Source organism: Chiloscyllium plagiosum, unplaced genomic scaffold, assembly GCF_037043375.1.
Source record: "Chiloscyllium plagiosum isolate Xiang-an unplaced genomic scaffold, Cpla_swu_hap1 HiC_scaffold_10, whole genome shotgun sequence".
Lineage (NCBI taxonomy): Eukaryota > Metazoa > Chordata > Chondrichthyes > Orectolobiformes > Hemiscylliidae > Chiloscyllium > Chiloscyllium plagiosum.
This window is the reverse complement of record NW_028270148.1, coordinates 118,960,389-118,983,081: the sequence shown is the minus strand read 5'-3', so window position 1 is coordinate 118,983,081 and position 22,693 is coordinate 118,960,389. Positions and strand designations below refer to the sequence as shown.

At 42.5% G+C, this 22,693-nt stretch overlaps 1 protein-coding gene across 1 annotated transcript in view; it reads right to left on the bottom strand.

Moving 5' to 3' along the window:
• utrn (utrophin) overlaps nt 1-22,693 on the bottom strand; it is a 686,012-nt gene that overhangs the window by 564,697 nt on the left and 98,622 nt on the right. Inside the window, exons 5-7 of the mRNA XM_087991761.1 lie at nt 8,449-8,541; nt 7,614-7,786; nt 1,401-1,516 (exon numbers count right to left, since the gene is read on the bottom strand). Of these exons, the coding sequence (XP_087847887.1) occupies nt 1,401-1,516; nt 7,614-7,786; nt 8,449-8,541 (382 nt within the window). The remainder of the gene's footprint in view (nt 1-1,400; nt 1,517-7,613; nt 7,787-8,448; nt 8,542-22,693) is intronic.

The following is a 22,693-nucleotide window of genomic DNA, read 5'->3' as shown; positions in this document are numbered from 1 at the left end:
GGGGAACCTTATCAAATGCCTTACTGAAATCCACGTACACCACATCAACTACTTTACCCTCATTCACCTGTTTGGTTAACTTCTCTAAGAACTCAATAAGATTTGTGAGGCACGACCTACCCTTCTCAAAACCATGCTGGCTATACCACATCAAGTTATTCCTCTCTAGGTGATTATAAATTCTATCTCTTATAACCTTTTCAAACATTTTACCCACAATCGAAATAAGGCTCACGGACCTATAATTACCAGGATTGTCTCTACACCCCTTGTTGAACAAGGGGACAACATTTGCTATCTTCCAGTCTTCTGGAACTACTCTCATAAACAATGATGACATAAAAATTAAAACCAAAGACTTTGCAATCTCCTCCCTAGCTTCCCAGAGAATCCTAGGATAAATCCCATCCAGCCCAGGGGACTGAGCTATTTTCACACTTTCCAGAATTTCTAACACCTCATCCTTGTGAACATCAATCTCCTCTAGTCTAGTAGCCTGTATCTCCGTATTCTCCTCGACAACATATTGTCTTTTTCCAGTATGAATACTGATGAAAAATATTCATTTCATGCATATCCTATCTCCTTGGACTCCACACACAACTCCCCACTACTATCCTTGATTGACTAGAGTAAGATTAGGACAATTCTTTTATTCCTGATATACCTATAGAAAGCTTTAGGGTTTTCCTTGATCCTATTTGCCAACAATGTCTTGTGCCCCCTCTTGTCTCTTATTAGCTCTCTCTTTAGGACCTTCGTGGCTGACTTGTAACTCTCAAGCGCCCTGACTGAGCCTTCAAACTCATCCGAACATAAGCCTTCTTCTTCCTCTTGACAAGGGATTCAACTTTTTTGATAAACCACGGCTCCCTTGCTCAACCACTTCCTCCCTGCCTGACAGAATCAAACTTATCAATGACACACAATAGCTGTTCATAGAATTAGCCCCACATTTCAATGCCAATCCCCTGCAGTTTCCTTCTCTATTCTATGCATTCTAAATTTTGTCTAATCGCATCATAACTGCCTTTCCCCCAGCTATAACTGTGGTATATACCTATTCCTTTCTATCGCTAAAGTAAACATAACTGAATTGTAGTCACTACCATCAAAGTGCTCACCTACCTCCAAATCTAACACCTGGCTGGGTTCATTACCCAGTACCAAATCCAATTTGGCCTTGCCTCTTGTTGGTCTGTCTACATACTGTGTCAGGAAACCCTCCTGCACAGGTTAGCTGCATTAGTCAGGGGTATATATAGAATATATGGTAGGGAAATGGGTCTGGGTGGTTTGATCTTTGGAGGGTCAGAATGGACTTGTTGGGCCAAATGAACTGTTTCCACACTGCAGGGATTCTATGATTCTATGAGAACTAACATCAAAGAGTAGCTAACCTTCAGGGTCCAGCAGTCTTTCTATCTCCAAGTGCTTTTTAGCCATGTCAAAAGCATGTTCCAGGCGATTCACTGCAGACATTTTCGTAATTTTATCCCAGCTGAACAAACCTGGTCTGGGAGAGAGGCACAATCTCAAAACATTGCTTAGTTTAAAAAACAAAATGATGCAGATGAATAGTTTTAATTTAGAAATGATCCTGACTATGGCTAGATCTCAGCGATAACTGAATACAAAATACCAGCAGGTCTCAAGGCTCATTTCCAGATCAGTTTTCATATTTGGCAAGAAATTGCCACACAAGACAAAGCATCATCACTATTCCCTCACTAGTACACAGTGGCACATGGGTGTGGATGTCAGGTAATGATAGGCCCATGTCATCTGGGTCAAATGGCCTAACAAAACCTGCCAATTAGTTGAGCAGAAGATCAACAATGCTCATAATACTTCTTGTATCCTCCTCTTATACAAATCATATGAGAGGCTTGAATATTTATAACAATTGTTTATTTGAGTGGTTTGTATTCTTAAATAAATGGTAAAGGGAAAAAGAGAAAACTTGAAGCTCAGTTCTATATTTAAGCATTTAATTTCTCTTCTGGTTAAGATTAGCTTCGTATAAATATAGCAAGTGTAAGAAATCATTCATTAGAAGTGGGAAAGAATGGCTCACTTTTCAGATAATAAAACATTTCCTCATTACTATCTTAGGGATGAGGTGAATTTTGAGTGAAAGTAGAATTAAGTAGAAAGTATTCATTGTTTAAATCTTTCCAAATAAAAAGCATAATTTCACACAATTCTACATGACAGTTTGAGTGTCCTGTAGCTGATGGAATCTCTAACCAGAACAGTTATCAAATGTAATGAAAAATAGCAAATGTTCGGCTCCGTGTACTTGACAACAGCAACAAATTTCTTTTTAAAGTTTAACCAATTTTTTTATCAACCTGTTCAGAGACGTTATTACACATCTCTGGTGGATATGGGACTTGACCCAGGCCTCTTGGTCCAGGGGTAGGGACACTATCACTGTGCCACAAGAGGATCCCAACATAAATAGCCATTTTTTATACAGCCCATTTTTCTAATTAACCTATTTAAACATGTTAATACACACCTCTGGAGTAGGTGAGACTTGAACCAAGGTCTCTCACTCCAGGGATAGGGACACAACTACTGCAATGCAAGAGGACGCCCAACTGTAGAAAGTAACTCTACAGCCCAATAAGGTTCGGGTTCATTCGTTAGTCTTCCTTAAAGAACTCTGAACGTTACAGCGCAGTACAGGCCCTTTGGCCTTCGATGTTGCGCTGACCTGTGAAACCGATTCTGAAGCCCATCTAACCTACACTATTCCATTATCATCCATATATTTATCCAATGACCATTTAAATGCCCTTCAAGTTGGCGAGTCTACTACTGTTGTAGGCACTGCATTCCACGCCCTTACTACTCTCCGTGTAAAGAACCTACCTCTCTCATCTGTCCTCTATCTATCACGCCGCAGTTTAGAGTGATGTCCCCCCGTGTTAGCCATCACCATCCGAGGAAAAAAGTTCTCACTGTCCATCCTATCTAATCCTCTGATCATCCTGATGGTCTCTATTAACTCACCTCTTAACCTTCTTCTCTCTTACAAAACAGACTCAGGTCCCTCAGCCTTTCCTCAGAAGACCTTCCCTCCATACCAGGCAAATTCAGATAAGTCGCCTCTGCACCCTTTCCAATGCTTCCACATCCTTCCTATAATGCGGTGACCAGAACTGTAAACAATACTCCAAGTGCAGCTGCACCAGAGTTTTGTACAGCTGCAACATGACCTCATAGCTCCCAAACCCAATCCCTCTACCCATATAGAGCCTAACACAGCGCATGCCAACTTAACAACCCTATCAATCTGGGTGGCAATTTTCAGGGATCTCTGCACATGGACACAGAGATCTCTCTGCTCATCTACAGTGCCAAGAATCTTACCATTAGCCCAGTACTCTCTATTCTTGTTACTCCTTCCAAAGTGAATCACCTCACACTTATTCGCATTCAACTCCATTTGCCATCTCTCAGCCCAGCTCTGCAGCTTATCTATGTCCCTATGTCCCTCTGTAACCTACAACATTCTTCCGCACTGTTCACAACACCACTGACATTCATGTCATCTGCAAATTTACTAACCCATTCTTCTATGCCCTCATCCAGATCTATTATAAAAATGACAAACAGCAGTGGCCCCAAAACAAAATCCTTGCTGTACAACACTAGTAACTGAACTCCAGGATGGACATCAACCCCACCACCCTCTGTCTTCTTTCAGCTAGCCAACTTCTTATTCAAACCAATAAATCACCCTCAATCCCAGACTCCGCATTTTCTGCAACAGCCTACCATGGGGAACCTTATCAAATGCCTTACTGAAATCTATATACACATCAACTACTTTATCCTCATCCACCTGCCTGGTCAACTTCTCAATAATGTTTGTGAAGCACGACCTACCCTTCACAAAATCATGTTGATTATCCCTAATTAAATTAGTCCTTTCTCGATGATTCTAAGTCCTCTTTCTCATAATCCTTTCCAACACTTTACCCACAACCAAAAGTAAGGTTCACTAGTCTATATTTCCAGGGTTGTCTCTACTCCCCTTCTTGAATAAGGGGACAGCATTTGTGGTCATCCAGTCTTCTGACACTATTCCTGTAGACAATGATGACATAAAAGATCAAAGTCAAAGGCTCTGCAATCTCCTTCCTGGCTTCCCAGAAAATCCTAGGATAAATCTCATCCAACCCAGAGGACTTTTCTATTTCAACACTTTCCAGAATTGCTAACACCTCGTTCTTACAACCTCAATCCAGTCTAGTCTCGTAGCCTGTATCTTAGTATTCTCCTCGACAACATTGTCTTTTTCCAGTGTGAATACTGATGAAAAATATTCATTTAGCAACTCTCCTATCTCCTCGGATTCCACACACAACTTCCCACAACTGTCCTTGATTGGCCCTAATCTTACTCTCGTCATTCTTTTATTCCTGACATATCTATAGAAAATTTTAGGGTTTGCCTTGATTCTACCTGCCAACACTTCTCATGTCCCCTCCTGTCTCTCCTTAGCTCTCTCTTTGGGTCGTTCTTGGCTAGCTTGTAACTCTCAAGCACCCTAACTGAGCCTTCATGTCTCATCTTTACATAAGCCTCCTTTCTCTTGACAAAAGCTTCAACTTCTTAAGCAAACCATGGCTCCCTCACTCAACCACTTCCTCCCTGCCTGACAGGTACATACTTATCAAGGGCACGCAGTAGCTGTTCCTTGAACAAGCTCCACATTTCAATTGTGCCCATCCCCTGCAGTTTTCTTAACCATCCTATGCATCTTAAATCTTGCCTAATCACATCATAATTGCCTTTCCCCCAGCTATAACTCTTGCCCTGCGGTATATATGTGTCCAATTCCATTGCTAAAGTAAACTTAACCGAATCGTAGTCATTATCACCAATATGCTCACCTACCTCCAAAGTAACACCTGGCACTGTTCATTATTCAGTACCAAGTCCAATGTGGCCTCACCCCTTGTTGGCCTATCTACATATTGTGTCAGGAAACCCTCCTGCACACATGGGACAAAAACTGTCCCATCTAAGGTACTTGAGCTATAGCATTTCCAGTCAATATTAGCAAAGTTCAAGTCCTCCATAACAACTACCCTGTTACTTTCGCTCCGATCCAGGATCCTTTCCTCTACATCTCTGGAACTTTTTGGAGGCCTATAGAAAACACCCAACAGGGTGACCTCTCCTTAATCTCAGCCCATACTATCTTAGTAGACAAGTCCTCATCAAACGTCCTTTCTGCCTTGACTAATACTGTCCTTGACTAATAATGCCACACCTCCTCCTCTTTCACCTCCTTCCTGTTCTTACTGAAATATCTAAATCCCGGAACCTGCAATAACCATTCGTTTGCCTGCTCTACCTATGTCTCTGAAATGGCCACAAAGTCCCAGGTATCAACCCATGCTGCAAGTTCACCCACCTTATTCCTGATGCTCCTGGCATTGAAGTAGGCACACTTCAAACCAGCTTCCTGCCTGCCGGTATACTCCTACGACCTTGAAACCTTATTTCTGACTTCACTACTCTCAACCTCCTGTACCCTGAGCTACAAATACAGTTCCCATCCCCCTGCTGAATTAGTTTAAATCCTCCCAAAGAGCATTAGCAAACCTCCCCCCAGAATATTGGTACCCCTCTGGTTCAGGTGTAGACCACCCCATTTGTCTAGGTGGCACCTACCCTAGAATGAGCCCCAATTATCCAGATATCAGAATTCCTCCCTCCTGTACCATTCCTGTATCCACGTGTTCAACTGCTGTGTCCCTGTTCCTCGCCTCGCTAGCATGTGGCACAGAGATAACAACTCTTTTGCTCTAGCTCTAAGCTTCCACCCTGGCTCCCCGAATTTCTGCCTTACATCTCAATCCCCTTTCCTTGAATTGAATAATCTTAACCAGGTAATTATTGGGACACTATCATCCAACAAAAAGACTTCAGGAATTAATGAGTTATCTTACAAAAGGAGTTGGTACAGGCTCAGCTTATATCAGTGGTAAAAATAGGTCTTTTTTCTAATTGACAAGATGTAACTAGTGGGATGCCACAGAGTTCAACCCTCAGACCCCAACTAAGTATAATCTATATTACTAATTTGGATGCAGGGATAGAAAGTACTACAGTTATATATGCAGATGACACTAAAATAAGAGAGAAAGTAAGTTTCAACAAATAAGACATTTTTCAATAGATATGGATAGGTTAGGTAAATGCATCAAAATTCAGCAGTTAAGTTTAACGTGGACAGGTGTAAAGTTATCCATTTTGGTCAGAGGAAATGAAAGGCAACGTATTATCTAATGGGAGAGAAACATCAGAGTGTTTTAGTGCAGAGGGTTCTGTGTGTCCTCAGGTACGAATCTCAGAAAACTGGTATGCAGGTACAGCTGGTAAAAAGGAAGATAAATGCAATTTCAGCATTTCTTGGTAAAGGAATAGGTTATAAACTTCGGGAGGTGTTGCTGCAACTGAAAAAGGCATTATGGAGACCACACCTGGAGTACTGCATACAATTCCTGTCCCCTTTCTTGAGGGAGCATATCATTGTATGAGAGGCAGTTCAGAGAAGGTTCACTCGTTTAATTCCAGAGGTAAGGAATTTGTCTTATGAAGAGAAATTTTGCAGTTTAGGCCTACACTCTCTGGAGTTTAGAAGAATAAAATAAGATCTAATTGAGGGATATAAGATGCTGAAATTAAGGAAGACCTCTGTGATATGATACTGTTGTGCTATCTCTATCCTTTTGTACATTACTATTTTTATATATATATATAGTTGCTTTTGTAAAAGATTTTTTAAAAGTTTTTAATAAAAATAGTAAAAAAAAAAGAAAGACCTCTGCCTTTCTGATAGATTATGATCATGACTAGGGTTTGTCCAGAAATGCACAACCATATTTTAAATCTGATAGCTCCAAGTAGGACACAATAGTTAGGGAAAGACAGGCACGACCCCTTTCTCACAGCAGTCAATTGTTGTACTCAATGATTTAAAAGGTTCAACATTATAGACAGCTTCAACAGGGTGTCAGGTCGTAAGACACCTGGGGGAGGTGTAGTTGAGGGCATGCATGGTAATTATGGGAACGGTCAGTTGAATATGCGCTCATATGATATGAATTATTTAATCCCCTCACTTTTCCTAAATAATAATTTACTTAACTACAGTGGAACCCTCTGAATTTTTCAACTTAAGGGATACTTTCAGAGGGTTCCAGACGTAAGGACTTGCCCATCATAACCTTCCAACTCCCATCTGGTGCTGCAGCAATTGAACAGCAGAAAGTCCCTGCCAATGGTTTCAGTCTTACCAATTTAACTGGAGGAAATTTCTGCTCATTAAATACTAGGATGTCAGATAAGCAGTCTCATATTTTATTGAAGGAATTGACCTACAGCTGAGTGTGGCAGCAATATGAAAACGAATAGACGTCCTTCAGATGATGTCGTCAAGTGATAATCGAAATAAAGTAATGGATATCAAGGTTAACATTTCAACCAACAATCATTTGGTGTTACATTTCTAAAATTGTCCAATGCAAGTACCATTTTCCTATCTTAAAACACAGCTATTTACTTAATTATTGATCAATACCTACCTGTGCCTATGAAGAATGGCATTGAAAGCAAGCCCATCAGCCCAGCTGGTTGTAAAATTCAGAACATTTACTTGTTTGTAAGGTCGGGTTGACTGACGGACCCAACTCAGCAGAATCTTCTCACTGTTTGTCTGATGCAGATCTGACATAATAGCTTTCATTATATCCTTGACCTGTATGAAAATGATACATGATTAGTCAAGTTAAAATAGCTCATAATCAAGACTGAAGTTAAACTATACCAATATCTGATTAGATTAGATTACTTACAGTGTGGAAACAGGCCCTTCGGCCCAACAAGTCCACACCGACCCTCCGAAGAGCAACCCACCCAGATCCATTCCCCTACATTTACCCCTTCATCCAACACTACAGGCAATTTAGCATGGTCAATTCACCTAACCTGAACATTTCTGGACTGTGGGAGGAAACTACAGCAGCCGGAGGAAACCCACGCAGACACGGGGAGAAGGTGCAAACTCCACAGACAGTTGCCTGAGGTGGGAATTGAACCCGGGTCTCTGGCGCTGTGAGGCAGCAATGCTAACCACTGTGCCACGGTGCCACCCAGAAACTCTGGAAGGTAATAAAAAATGATTGCTCAGTCATTAAGTGAACATTTAGTTCTTTTAAGGAGCATCTTATTCATTCTATCAACTACCCATTAAGTCAGGATGATTCAGTCAAGTTTATTTGGACTGCATGAGATAGTGACCATGTCATTCATAAGTAGGAGATATTTGTTAAAATCTGTTTGGCAATAGAAACTGCGGCAGAACCTTTCAGTAGATAGGCAAGCACCCATAATGAGCCAAACCATTAAATGCTTACTCACCTGCCAGTGTAGAATTATACTCCAAATAAGTCCAAGTGTCAGTTTATGGTTTCCATCCACAATATCAGTTCCACCAATATTCACCAGCTCAACCTGGGGAAAGAAAGAAAGTAGTATGAGTTTTACATCACAACAGAAACTGAAGTCTTTTAAGATTAACATCTATTCTACATCTATTTCAAAAGTCAACCTCAAAGGGCAAAAGCACTGTCTCCATTCACAGTTCATTTCAAAGGAAAGCTACTTCATTGCAAGTATATTGTTTGCTCATGTAAGTATTGTGGTATGAAATGAACAAACAAAACATGCAATTCCATTCACAACACAATCAAGACAAAGTTTTTAATAATGAACTGAAATGATGAGAAAGAGACTTGGGAATCCTAGCAAAGGAGGTCAATGGGAAATTCCTTCAGTGAAGAGAGTCATACATAAAGCAAAGAACATTGATGTGGTGTTAGGGATCTATTAACTCCACTCTATAACATCAGTACAGAAGCTTCACAATGAATCGCACATCACTCAGCTACATTTAGGAGTTTCATTAAAGGTTTTTCTCATTAATAAAATCAGGAATGGAACTATATATAATTCTACAATATTCAATCCATTCAAAGTTCCCCCAATAATCTTAGTTTACTGCATCAGGTGCTCCTGATGTGGTCTTTACATCGGAGAACCCGAGCGTAAACTTAGGGAACAGTTTGCCAAGCGTCGCAGCCGGGACCACAGGGGCTGGCCAGACCTCCCAGTCACCGTCCATTTTAATTCCCCTTTCCACTCCCTTTCCAACATGACCATCCTTAGCTACCTCCATTGCCACAATGAAGCACACCACAAATTGGAGGAATAAAATCTCATCTTCCACCTGGGCAGCCTACAGCTTGGAGGACTCCATGTTGAGTTTTCCAAATTCAAATAACCTCCCTTCCCATTCCCCAACTCCCATTCCCCAACTCCCTTCCCAGCCCCTCACCTTCCATTCCACTCCTCCTTGCCACCAACCAGGCCATACCGTCTACCTGTCTTCATCTATCCCCACTTCACCACCCTGCCCCCGCCACCCCCTTTATCTGTAGCTTCCCCTACGCCCACCCCTAGTCCTGAAGGGTTATACCCAAAACGTCGACTTCTCCACCTCCTGATGCTGCCTGGCTTGCTGTGTCCTTCTAGCCTCCTGTCTGTCTCTTTTGGGCTTCAGTTTTATTTTTGTCTCTCCCGCAATAATCAAGCAACCAATGGTATCTAACAGCAAGATTAAGATAACAAGGTATCAGGTGTTAACCACCTTAAAACATCAAAAAGCAGTTACTTACCAGTCCTTGTCCTTTAGTGTAACCACCTTCACAAAGTCCCTCAGCAAATTTTGAGAATTAACATTAACCAAATTGCCAGCCAAGTTAAAGTCATCACAGACAGGACTGCGTGCAATTCACTGGCCATGGCCATGATTATAGAGTCAGAGATATACAGCACAGAAACAGAGCCTTCGGTCCAACTCATCCATGCCGACCAGATATCCTAAATCTAGTTCCATTTGACCCCTATGCCTCTAAACCCTTCCTATTCATATACCCATCCAGATACCTTTGAAATATTGTAATTATACCAGCCTCTACCACTTCCTCTGGCAACTCATTCCATACACGCACCACCCTCTACATGGAAAAGGTTGCCCATTGGGTCCCTCTTATATCTTTCCCCTCGCATGTTAAACCTATGCCCTCTAGTTTTAGACTCCCCCACCCTGGGGAAAATACCTTGTCTATTTCTCTTATCCATGCTCATCATGATTTGATAAATCTCTACAAGGTCACCACTGAACCCCCAACGCTCCAGGGAAAATAGTCCCAACCTATTCAGCCTCTCGTTATAGCTCAAACATTCCAACTCTGGAAGCATCCTTGTAAATCTTTTCTGAACCCTCTCAAATTTCAAAAGTCTTTCCTATAGCAGGGAGACCGGACTTCCATGCAGCATTCCAAAAATGGCCTAACCAATGCCCTATACAGCCACATGACTTCCTAACTCTTGTACTCAATACTCTGACCAATAAAGGCAAGCATATCAAATGCCTTCTTCATTATCCTATCTAACTGTGAGTTCACTTTCAAGGAACTATGAACCTGCACTCCAAGGTCTCTTTGTTTAGCAACACTGCCCAGAACCTTACCATTAAATGAATAAGTCCTGCCCTGAATTGCCTGCCCAAAATGCAGCACCCTACGTTTACCTAAATTAAGTTCCATCTACAACTCCTTGGCCCAATGGCTCACCTGATCAAAGGCAGATGACTGGTGGTGGTTTAACCTGAGGGTCAGCACACCTCAGGCAAAGCTGAGAAGGTGAAACCTTCATAGTAACCTCAGCCAGGTACAGGAATTGAACCCCTGTTGTTGCATCACAAATCAGCCATCTGGTCAACAGAGCTAACCGATCCCCAGAACTGTGTATAGCCTCGTCACATTACAAGGAGGACAAAACTGCTCTGGAAGTGGTGCAGAAGTGGTTTACTGCAATACTTGAAAAATCCTAGCTTTGCAAACAAATGGATGGCCAAGGTTGTTTATCTTAGAACAGGGAGGCTAAGGCGTGATTTATGTGAGATGTGTAAAATTAAAAGAGGCCCAGGTAAGTAGACAGGGAAGGCTGGTTTCCTCTAGAGGAGAAAACAATTAGATTTCGGGCAGATAGTTCATAAGTTCATAACATACAGGGGCAGAACTAGGACATTCAGCCCATCAAGTCTGATCTAACATTCAATCTTGGTCGATTAGATGGCATGAATTAGATAGAAAATGTTTTTATCCAGAACAGGTTGGGCATCTGGAATTCATTGCTGACTAAATGGGTGCCAGGAATTTGCAACTCAATTTGGTGGTGGTGGAGGCAAAAACTTCTCATTCTGGAAAAACCTGCATAAAAGCTGCCTGTGTGCGAAAATAAGCCTTCAGCAATAAATGCAAATTTTGATAAGAGTCTGGGCTTGTTAAAAACAGACTGTCAAGGAAAAGAAAACCCCTTTGGTCAGAAAATACGTTTTCATACTGACCACAGCTTTCGCCCAACAAAGAAAAACTGGACAGGAATTTCCAACCACATTAGTCAAGATAAGACCATAAAGTATCAGAGCAGAATTAGACCATTTGGACTACTGAGTTTGCTCCACCATTCGATCATGGCTAATATGTTTCACAAGCTCATTCTCTCCATAATATTTGATCCCCTTAACAATCAAGGACCTATCTATCTCTGTCTTAAATACACTAAATGACTTGGCTTATAAGGCCCACTGCTGCAATGAGTCCCATAGATTCACCATCGTCTGGCTGAAGAAATTTGTCTTCATCTCAGTTCTGAAGGGTCATCCCTTCACTTTGAGGCTGTGCTCTTAGGTCCTAGTGTCTCATACTATTCAGACCTCTCAGTATCCTTTAGGTTTCATGCCCACTAAAGGTGGCAGCCACCAGCCACTAGCTGCAGAGATGAAGACTTCACGAGCAGCAAACTGCTCTCGTCCTCAGTTTTTTAAAAATAAATAGTTAGTTATGCACATCTAATTATTATTTCTTAATACATTCCCCATCCCACCGAAACCCCGTCTACTCAGACATTCCTGCCATCACTACCCCTCCAATCCTCATAGCCTCCACCAACACCCCCTCATTCCCAGTTTTCAACAGCCAACCCCCTTCCCCATAGAGCTTCACCACTGGACTTGACACTCTTTACCTTTGTCTATTCTTTACTCCTCTGCCCGTGACCCTTTCTCTTCACTTTTCATCGTTCTCCTCCTTCTTTCCTCAGCCTGTTCTCCAGGCCCTTTAACCAGGCTACAGCATTACTTTGAGGCTGAACAGAGCCTTGCCCTGGGCCCTCATTGACACTCATTCATCACCCTGACTCTCCCTTGGACCCCCACTCCCCTCCAGGACCCTCATTCTCCCCACCACCCTCATTGCCCCTTTTTGCATGCCAGACATCCCATTCCCGCCCAGAACCTACAGTCCCTTTGTCCCATTTGCTTTAGCAAATCACCCACTATTCGGACACCACGAAAATCCCACATCCCTGCCTGACCACCATTTTCCCAATTCACCTCCAGGACTCCATCTCATCGCCAACCCTCAATCATCCTCCCTGACCACCCACTCATCACCTCGCCTCCCATTTGCACAACTCCCCTCGTGGACGACAGCCTCCTCAACCAGATTCTCCCTTTAGTCACTAATTCACTCACCACTTGTGTTCAGAGTGTTCTATAATCTATCATATAATCCCACCCAAAACAACATCAAAATCTTTCAAATGCAAGTTAGAGATGTTGATAGAGAACAAGCCAGATAACTAAGAATGGAAATTTACAAGCATTCTATTGTTAAATATGTCTTTTACCTATTATCAAATAACTTTGTAAGTTATAAAATTGCAAGTGAATGCACATTCCTTAACCACTGGTTTCATGTTCAAATCAGATTACACTTTTAAAATCTTCACATGATGGTTATTTTGCTTCTGAAATACTGTAATTATAATCCACATTTAAATTTTCTTTTCATTAGGCAATTTTAAAATTGGTGTTTAATACTGCTATCCCTGAATTACTCTGAATTTGGTTCTATCAATTAACAAACTCAGATACAAATGAAAAATGTGCAATTTGATATCAAATACAAACAATAACGGTTCACTTTTTCACTTATGATCCCAACTGATGATGATGATACTGATCCCAGAGTGAGATCTGTCTTGATAAAACAGAAGTTTTAATTTTTGTTTTTTGTTGAGCTTAAAGTCATTAACTGAACATAAAGTCCCAGAGGACCATAGGTCATTAGAGAGAGAGAAAGTTAGCTGGTGGTGGTTTATCTGAGGGTCACCACGCCTCATTCAAGGGGCAAGGTTGAGAAAGTGGGACTTTCATGATAACGTCAGCTGCTATGGTAGTATGCCATTGGCATCATTCTGCACCGTAAATCAACCATTCAGCCAAATGAACCTAGGCAAACCACCATATAACTGAACATAATCACAAGAGGCAACAGGTGCACTTTTCAAAGAAATAATGTACAAATTTGTTAAACAAAAGAACAGCATGAACTATATTACATCATACAAGAGCTATTTGAAATGGAATTTATTTAAATTAAAATGGCTCTGTGGCTCAGAAGGGAAGATGGGAGAATTGGAGAGTGTTAGTGATAGGGGATTCACTGATTAGAGGAACAGACAGGAGATTCTGTGGTCATGAATGAGACTCCTGGTTGATATGTTGCTTCCAGCTGCCAGGGTCAGGGATGTTTCTGATCGAATCCACAGGATTCTTAAGGGGGAGGTTGAGCAGCCAGAAGTTGTGGTACACATCAATATCAATGATACATCTAGGAAAAGGACCTGAAAATGGAATTAGTTTGGAAACTAAAAGGCAGGACGAGCAGAGTAGTACTCTCAGGACTGCTACCAGGGCTAGTGAGGCTAGGAAGAGATAGCGAGTGCAGATGCACATATGGCTACAGAGTTGGTGAAGGAAGGAGGGCTTCAGATATGCGAATCATTAGGATATCTTCAAGGGAAGGTGGGACCTGTACAAAGAGGACAGGTTGCACCTGAACTGGAGGGGTACCAATATCCTGGGCGAAACGTTTGCTTGAGCTCTTCCAGTGGGTCTAAACTAGTTTGGCGGGGGGGTGGAAACTGGAGCTACAGATCAGATGATGGGATAGCTGGTTAACAGGCAGACACAGTATGCAGAGAGTCTGCGAGGAAGGATAGGCAGTTGAAAGGGCAAAGTTGCAGTCAGGGTGATGAATTGAAGTGTGTCTATTTTAATGCAAGAAGTGTCAGGTGTAAGGGCGATGAACTTAGAGCATGGATCGGTACTTGGAGCTACAATGTCGTGGCCATTACAGACACTTGGATATTACAGGGGCAGGAATGGTTGTTGGATGTTCCAGGGTTTAGATGGAATAGGGAGGGAGGTAAAAGAAAAGGGGGAGTGGCATTGCTAATCAGAGATAGCATAACAGCTGCAGAAAGGGAGGTCATCGAGGAGGGTTTGTCTAACTGAGTCAGTATGGGTGGAAGTCAGAAACAGTGAAGGACAGTCACTTCATTGGGAGTTTTCTGCAGACCCCCAATAGCAACAGAGACATGGAGGAACAGATTTTGGAAAGATGCAGCTTAACAGATTATTGTCATGGGTGAATTCAACTTGCCTAATATCGATTGGAACCTCCTTAGTGCAACTAGTTTGGATGGAGCAGATTTTGTCAGGTGTCCAGAAAGCATTCCTGACTCAATATATAGATTGGCCAACTACAGGGGAGGCCTTTTTGGATTTGGTGCTTGGCAACGAACCAGGTCAGGTGTCAGATTTCTTGGTGGGAGAGCATTTCGGTGACGGTGATCACAACTCCCTGACCTTCACAATAGTCATGGAGAGGGATTGGAGCGGACGCTATGGGAAAGAATTAATTGGGGGAAGGGGACTTACAATGCTATTAGGCAGGAACTGTAGAGCACAAATTGGGAACAGATACCCTCAAGGAAATACACAAAAGAAATGCGGAGGTTGTGTTGGTGATAGTGCTGGATAGGTTTGTCCACTGAGGCAAGGGAGGGATGGTAGGGTGAAAGAACCTTGGATAACAAGAGATGGGAACATCTAGTCAAGAGGAAAGAGGAAGCTTAATTAAGGCTGAGGAGGCAAAGACCAGACGGGGCTCTAGAGGGTTACAAGGTAGCCAGGAAGAAACTGAAGAATGGACTTTAGAGAACCAGACGGGAGCATGAAAAAGCCTTGGCAGATAGATTAAAGAAAACCACATAACATTCTGCACTTATGTGAGGAATAAGAGGATAGCTAGAATGCGGGTAGGGCCAATGAAGGATAGTTGAGGGAACTTGTGCCTGGAGTCAAAGGAGGTAGGGGAGGTCCTGAATAAATACTTTGCATCAGTGTTCACTAGTGAGAACAAAGAACAAGAACAAAGAAAATTTACAGCCCAGGAACAGGCCCTTCAGCCCTCCAAGCCTGAGCCAATCCAAATCTACTGTCTAAACCTGTCGCCCAGTTCCTAAGCATCTGTATCCCTCTACTCCCCACCTACACATACATAGAACATAGAACATAGAAGAATACAGCGCAGTACAGGCCCTTTGGCCCTCGATGTTGCGCCGATCCAAGCCCACCTAACCTATACTAACCCACTATCCTCCATATACCTATCCAATGCCCGCTTAAATGCCCATAAAGAGGGAGAGTCCACCACTGCTACTGGCAGGGCATTCCATGAACTTACGACTCGCTGAGTGAAGAACCTACCCCTAACTTCAGTCCTATATCTACCCCCCCTTAATTTAAAGCTATGCCCCCTTGTAATACCCGACTCCATACGCGGGAAAAGGTTCACACTGTCAACCCTATCTAACCCCCTAATCATCTTGTACACCTCAATCAAGTCACCCCTAAACCTTCTTTTCTCTAATGAAAACAGCCCCAAGTGTCTCAGTCTTTCCTCATACGATCTTCCTTCCATACCAGGCAACATCCTGGTAAACCTCCTCTGCACCCGTTCCAGTGCCTCCACGTCCTTCCTATAGTATGGCGACCAAAACTGCACACAATGTTCCAGATGCGGCCGCACCAGAGTCTTATACAACTGCATCATGACCTCAGGACTCCGGAACTCAATTCCTCTACCAATAAAAGCCAGTACGCCATATGCCTTCCTCACCGCACTATTTACCTGGGTGGCAACTTTCAGAGATCTGTGTACATGGACACATCTGTCCAGGTGCACCTTAAATGAATCTACCGTGCCTGCCTCTACCACCTCTGATGGCAACGCGTTCCAGACGCCCACCACCCTCTCTGTGAAGTACTTGCCGCGTGTATCCCCCTTAAACTTGTCACCTCTCACCTTGATAGAGTGACCTCTCATTATTGAATCCTTCACCCTGGGAAAAACCTTGTCTCTATCCACCCTGTCTATACCCTTCATGATTTTGTAAACCTCAATCAGATCCCCCCCTCAATCTCCTTTTTTCTAATGAAAACAAACCTAACCTACTCAACCTCTCTTCATAGCTAGCACCTTCCATACCAGGCAACATCCTCGTAAACCTTCTCTGCACCCTCTCCAAAGCGTCCACTTCCTTTTGATAACATGGCGACCAGAACTGTACACAGTATTCTAAATGCGGCCGAACCAATGTCTTGCACAATGTTAACATGACTTGCCAGCTCTTATACTCAACACCCCATCCAATGAAGGCAAGCATACTATATGCTTTCCTGACCACTCTATCCACCTTGTGCAGCAACCTTCAGGGTACAATGGACCTGAACTTCCAGATCTCTCTGCCCATCAAATTTTCCCAAGGCTCTTCCATTCATTGTACAATTCGCTCTAGAATTAGACTTGCCTAAATGCATCACCTCACATTTGTCTGGATTGAACTCCATCTGCCACTTTTCCACCCAAATCTCCAGTCTATCTGTATCCTCCTGGATTCTTTGACAGTCCCTTATGCTTTCTGCTACTCCGCCAATCTTCGTGTCATCTGCAAACTTGCTGATCATACCAACAGTGCCCTCTTCCAGATCATTTATGTATATCACAAACAACAGTGGCCCCAGCACTGACCCCTGTGGAACACCACTGGTCACCTTTCTCCATTTCGAGATACTCCCTTCAACTACCACTCTCTGTCTCCTGTTGCTCAACCAGTTCTTTATCCACCTAGCTAGAACACCCTGCACACCATGTGACTTTACTTTCTCGATTATGTTTACCATGGGGAACCTTATCAAAGTCCATGTATATGACATCAACAGCCCTTCCTTCATCTATCAATGTGGTCACTTCCCTCTAAGAACTCTATTAAATTGGTAAGGCACGATCTCCCCCGCACAAAACCATGTTGCCTATCACCGAAAAGCCCATTCTAGTCTACATATAAATTGATCCTATCCCTCAGTACCTTCTCCAGCAACCTTCCCACCACTAACGTCAGTCTCACTGGTCTGTAGTTACCCAGAATATCCCTACTCTCCTTCTTGTACACGGGGACAACATGAGCAACCTTCCAGTCCTCCGGCACCTCACCTGCATTTAAGGATGGCACAAAGAGAGGAACCTTGTCATTTGTGAGGACAGCGAGAAACAGGTTGATATGTTTGAACAAGTTGATGTTGAGGAGGATGTGCTGAAAATTTTGAAAAGCATCAGGATAGATAAGACCCCTGGGCCAGACGGGATATCCCCAAGGTTACTACGGGAAGCGAGGGAAAAGACTGACTACGGCTTTGGCGATGATCTTTAAGTCCTCACGGTCCATTGGAATAGTACCAGATGACTGGAGTGGCAAATGTTATTCTTTTGTTCAAGAAAGGGAATAGGGATAATCCTGGGAATTACTGACCAGTCAATCGTACGGTAGTGAGCACATTATTGGAGAGGAATTTGAGATACAGGATTTATGATTATTTGGAAAAGCATAATTGATTAGAGATAGTCAGGATGGCTTTGAGAAGGACAGGTCACGCCTCACATACCTTATTGAATTCTTTGAGGATGTGACAAAACACGTTGATGAAGGTAGAGCAGTGGATGTGATGCACATGGATTGTAGCAAGGCAATTGATAAGGTTGCCCATGGTAGGCTCATTCAGAAAGTAAGAAGGCATGGGATACAGGGAAATTTGGCTGTCTGGATACAGAATTGGCTGGCCCATAGAAGACACAGGGTGGTAGCAGATGGAAAGTATTCAGCCTGGAGCTCACTGACCAGTGATGTACCACTGGGATCTGTTCTAAGACTTCTGCTTTTCGTCATTTTTACCAATGACTTGGATGAGGAAGTGGAAGGGTGGGTTAGTAAATTTCCCGATGACATGAAGGTTGGTGGAGCTGTGGATAGTGTGGAGAACTGTTATAGGTTGCAACGGGACATTGACAGGATGTAAAGCTGAGCTGAGAAGTGGCAGATAGAGTTCAACCTGAAAAAGTGTGAAATGATTCGTTTTGGAAGGATGAATTTGAATGCAGATTACAGGGTTAAATGCAGGAGTCTTGGAAGTGTGGAGAAACAGAGGGATTTTGGGGTCCACGTCCATAGATCCTTCAAAGTTGCCACCCAATTTGATAGAGTTGTTAAGAAGGCGTATGGTGTGTTGACTTTCATTAGCAAAGGCATTGAGTTTAAGAGCCGTGAAAAATTGTGCTCCAGCTCTATAAAGCACTGGCTCAACCACACTTGGAATATTGCGTTCAGTTCTGGTCGCCTCATTATAGGAAGGATAAGGAAGCTTTACAGAGGGTGCAAAGGAGATTTACCAGGATGCTGCCTGGACTGGAGGGCAAATCTTTTGAAGAAAGGTTGAGGGAACTAGCCTTTTCTCACTAGAGCAAAGAAGGATGAGAGGTGACTTGATAGAGCTCCACAACATGATGAGAGGTATAGATAGAGTGGACAGCCAGAGACTTTTTCTCAGGGTGGAAATGGCTATCACAAGGGAGCATAATTTTAAGGTGATTGGAGGAAAGTTTTGGGAAGATGTCCGAGGTAGGTTCTTTACACAGAGAGTCATGGGTGCATGCAAAGTACTGCCAGCAGTGGTAGTAGAATCAGCTACATCAGGGACATTTAAGCACATGGCACATGGACGATAGTAACATGTAGGGTATGTAGGTTAATTTGATCTTAAAGTCAGATAAAAGGTCAGCGCAACATCAAGGGCAGAAGTGCACTGTGCTGTACTGCTCTATGTTCTATGAAACATTCAGTGCTTTTACCCCAACAATAACCTTATAGGCACCCAAACCTCAATGAAGGGTAGCTCGTCCATTCAGGCTCAAACCTCTTGTTCAGCTGGCTTGGCTGTAATCCATTTCCTTTTCAGTAGGTTTCTATGATCAATGCTAGTTGCTTCATCTAATATATCTTCCCAAGACCTTTACACAAGCTGCTAACTAGGTCATTATAACTCCTGACCATGATCCCCTAAACTCATGTATTTAACAGCTTTGTAGGGTGTTTTCCTCTCTGAACACTGCCTTCTGCTTCTAGACTTCCTTACTGAGCAACTCAGTACTACTCCATGGGCCTGACCTGACTGTTTGGAATGTTTAGAAATACTAACAATACTTCTTCTGCTATGGACCGCCTCTCCAATCTTCCCTCCCTCAGAGCTGTTAAACTGAAGTTCGCAAACACCTCAGCAATTACGTCCCAAGCAGCTTGCTGGTCATTTAGTTAAAACCACACTGCTCTCTGGAAATGCAATTTTTAATTCACTGTTCAAAATGACTTTCCTATCTCTAAAATAAACAAGTCATACTTCACGGAACTGAAAACTGAAATATATTTTACTCCACTTCAGAACCTAAATTCCCAAATCATAACATTATATTATCAGCCTTCATCAGAGACAAAAATATTTCAAGTGGACACACTTGTAAAAAATCCTTAAATACTCCTCAGATCTATAGTAAATCAACATTTATAATTTATGAAGAAGGATTATGAGTTTGAAGAAATAAGACTGTGACGTATTATCTTCAGCTGCAAGATTAAGTCATTGAACTTAGAAACTTAGAGCTCCTTTTCACAATTGTTTTATTCAAAGAAGTTTTTACTGCAGGTGAGAAAAGAGGAAGATAGAGTACCAACGAAAACTTTCTGCACTGTCTGCTTTTCATTCAAGATCACAGGTGCAACGCAACACTTGCAACGCAACACTTGCAACCATTGCATTACGGTTTGGATAAAATGTTATGTCAAGCTCCCATATGCACATGATCATTTTAAAGTAATCATCATTTTTCATACATTTTAAATTAAGCAGATTATTCAATGAAGAACTATTGAATTAGTTGTTTCCAGAGAAAAAAACTTCAATAACATTGTGTAAACTTGAACACATCCTTTCAAAAGGTTGAAACAAAAAAAAACAGGCCTGTGCATGTCACATCGATGGTACGGAAATTCGTGGAAAACATTCTCAGGGACAATATTTATACGCATTTAGAAGCAAATGGACTTATTAACAATAGACAGCATGGTTTTGTACTGGAGTGGATATTCCTCACTAATGGGTTTTTTGATTTGGAGATGCCAGTGTTGGACTGGGGTGTACAAAGTTAAAAATCACACAATACCAGGTTAAAGTCCAACAGGTTTAATTGGAAGCACTAGCTTTCGGAGCTCTGCTCCTTCATCAGGTAGTTGTGAGGAGGTGATGAAGATGATTGGTGAGGGTAACGCAGTTGATGTTGTCGACATGGACTTCAGTAACGCCTTTGACAAGGTCCCTCTTGGCAGACTGGTACAAAACGTGAAGTTACATGGTATTGGTGTGAGCTGACAAGATGGATACAGAACTGGCTTAGTGACAGGAGGCAGAGGTTAGCAGTGGAAGGATGCTTTTCTGAATGGAGGACAGTGACTAATGGTGTTCCATAAGGATCAGTGCTGGGACCTCTGCTTTTCATGATCTTCATATACCATTTGGATGAAAACGTAGCTAGTCTAATTAGTAAGTTAGCAGATGATACAAAGATGGGTGAAGTTGTGGATAGTGAGGACTATTGTCAGAGGTTACAGCAGATTGTAGATCAGTAGGAGGCATGGGCAGAAAAATGGCGTTTAATCTGGACAAACGTGAGGTGATGCACTTTGGAAGATCAAGTACAGGTGAATTTATACGTTGAATGGCAGAACAGTTAGGAGTATTGATATGCATAGGGATCTGGGTGTGCAGGTCCACAGATCACTGAAGATGGCAGCACAGGTAGATAAGGTAGTAAAAAAAAGGCCTGTGGAATGCTTGCCTCCATTGGAAGGGGCATTGAATATAAGGATAGACAAGTTATGCTGCAGCTTTATAGAACTTTAGTTAGGCCACACATGGAATATTGCATACAGCTCTGGTCACCACATTACCAGACGGATGTAGATGCTTTGGAAAGGGTACAGAAAAGGTTTATCAGGATGTTGCCAGGTACAGGGGATTTTAGCTATGAACAAAAGATGGATAGACTGGGTTTGTTTTCATTGGAACACAGGAAATTGAGGGGTGACCTAATGGAAATTTATAAGACTGTAAATGGCATGAAGAGAGTGGAAAGTATGTGGTTTTGTCCCCAGGGTGGAGGAGTCAATTTCTCAGGGACACAGGTTCAAGGTGCAAGGGGAGAAATTTAAAAGAGATGTGCGAGGCAGGTTTTCACACAAAGGGTGGTGAATGCCTGGAACACATTTCCAGAGATAGTGGTGGAAGCAGTCACAATAACAGTGTTCAAGAACCATCTAGACGAGCACACAAAGAGGAAGGGAACAGAGGGATATGGACCCTGTAAGTGAAGACAGTTTTAGTATGGAAGGGCAAAATGCAGCGGCACAGGCTTGAAGGGCGGAAAGGCCTGTTCATGGGCTGTATTGTTTTTGTTCTTTGCTGGAAAAACACAGCAGATCTGACATTATCTATGGAGGGAAAGCAGAGTTAATGTATTTTATCCAGTGACCCTTCTTCACAACCAGCTGACTACCTTCATATTAAATTTGCCTCTGCATCTACTAAATCTTAGGTTTTTAACCATGTAATCTACCCAGCCCCAACGGACCAAAGGTAGCTAAAACATTTGCGAGTTTGGGCTACCTGTGCCATGGAGCATCTGTAGTCTCTAAAATCTTAAAACGAACTTCACAGTGATTGCACAGACCACACATTGCTGACTCAAATGAATTTTGGATCTTTCGGTTTGCAGTTTATCTATCAAATTAACCACAATACCTCCTGAGACTATAACAGTCAAGCAACATAAGAGATAAACAGAAATCGGACTCAGTTGCCAGGCTTTAAGAGCAGAAGCCACAAGTTAAACATTATAACGTTAGGCCATGCAAAAAGCTAGTTCTCAAGGTTATAGAGTCAGAGATGTACAGCATGGAAACAGACTCTTCGGTCCAAATCATCCATGCCAACCAGATATCCCAACCCAATCTAGTCCCACCTACCAGCACCCGGCTTATATCCCTCCAAACCCTTCCTATTCATATACCCATCAAAATGCCTCTTAAATATTGTAATTGTACCAGCCTCTACTACTTCCTCTGACAGCTCATTCCATACACGTACCACCCTCTAAGTGAAAAGGTTGCCCCTTACGTCTCTTTTATATCTTTCCCCTCTCACACTAAACCTATGCCCTCTAGTTCTGGACTCCCCGACCCCAGGGAA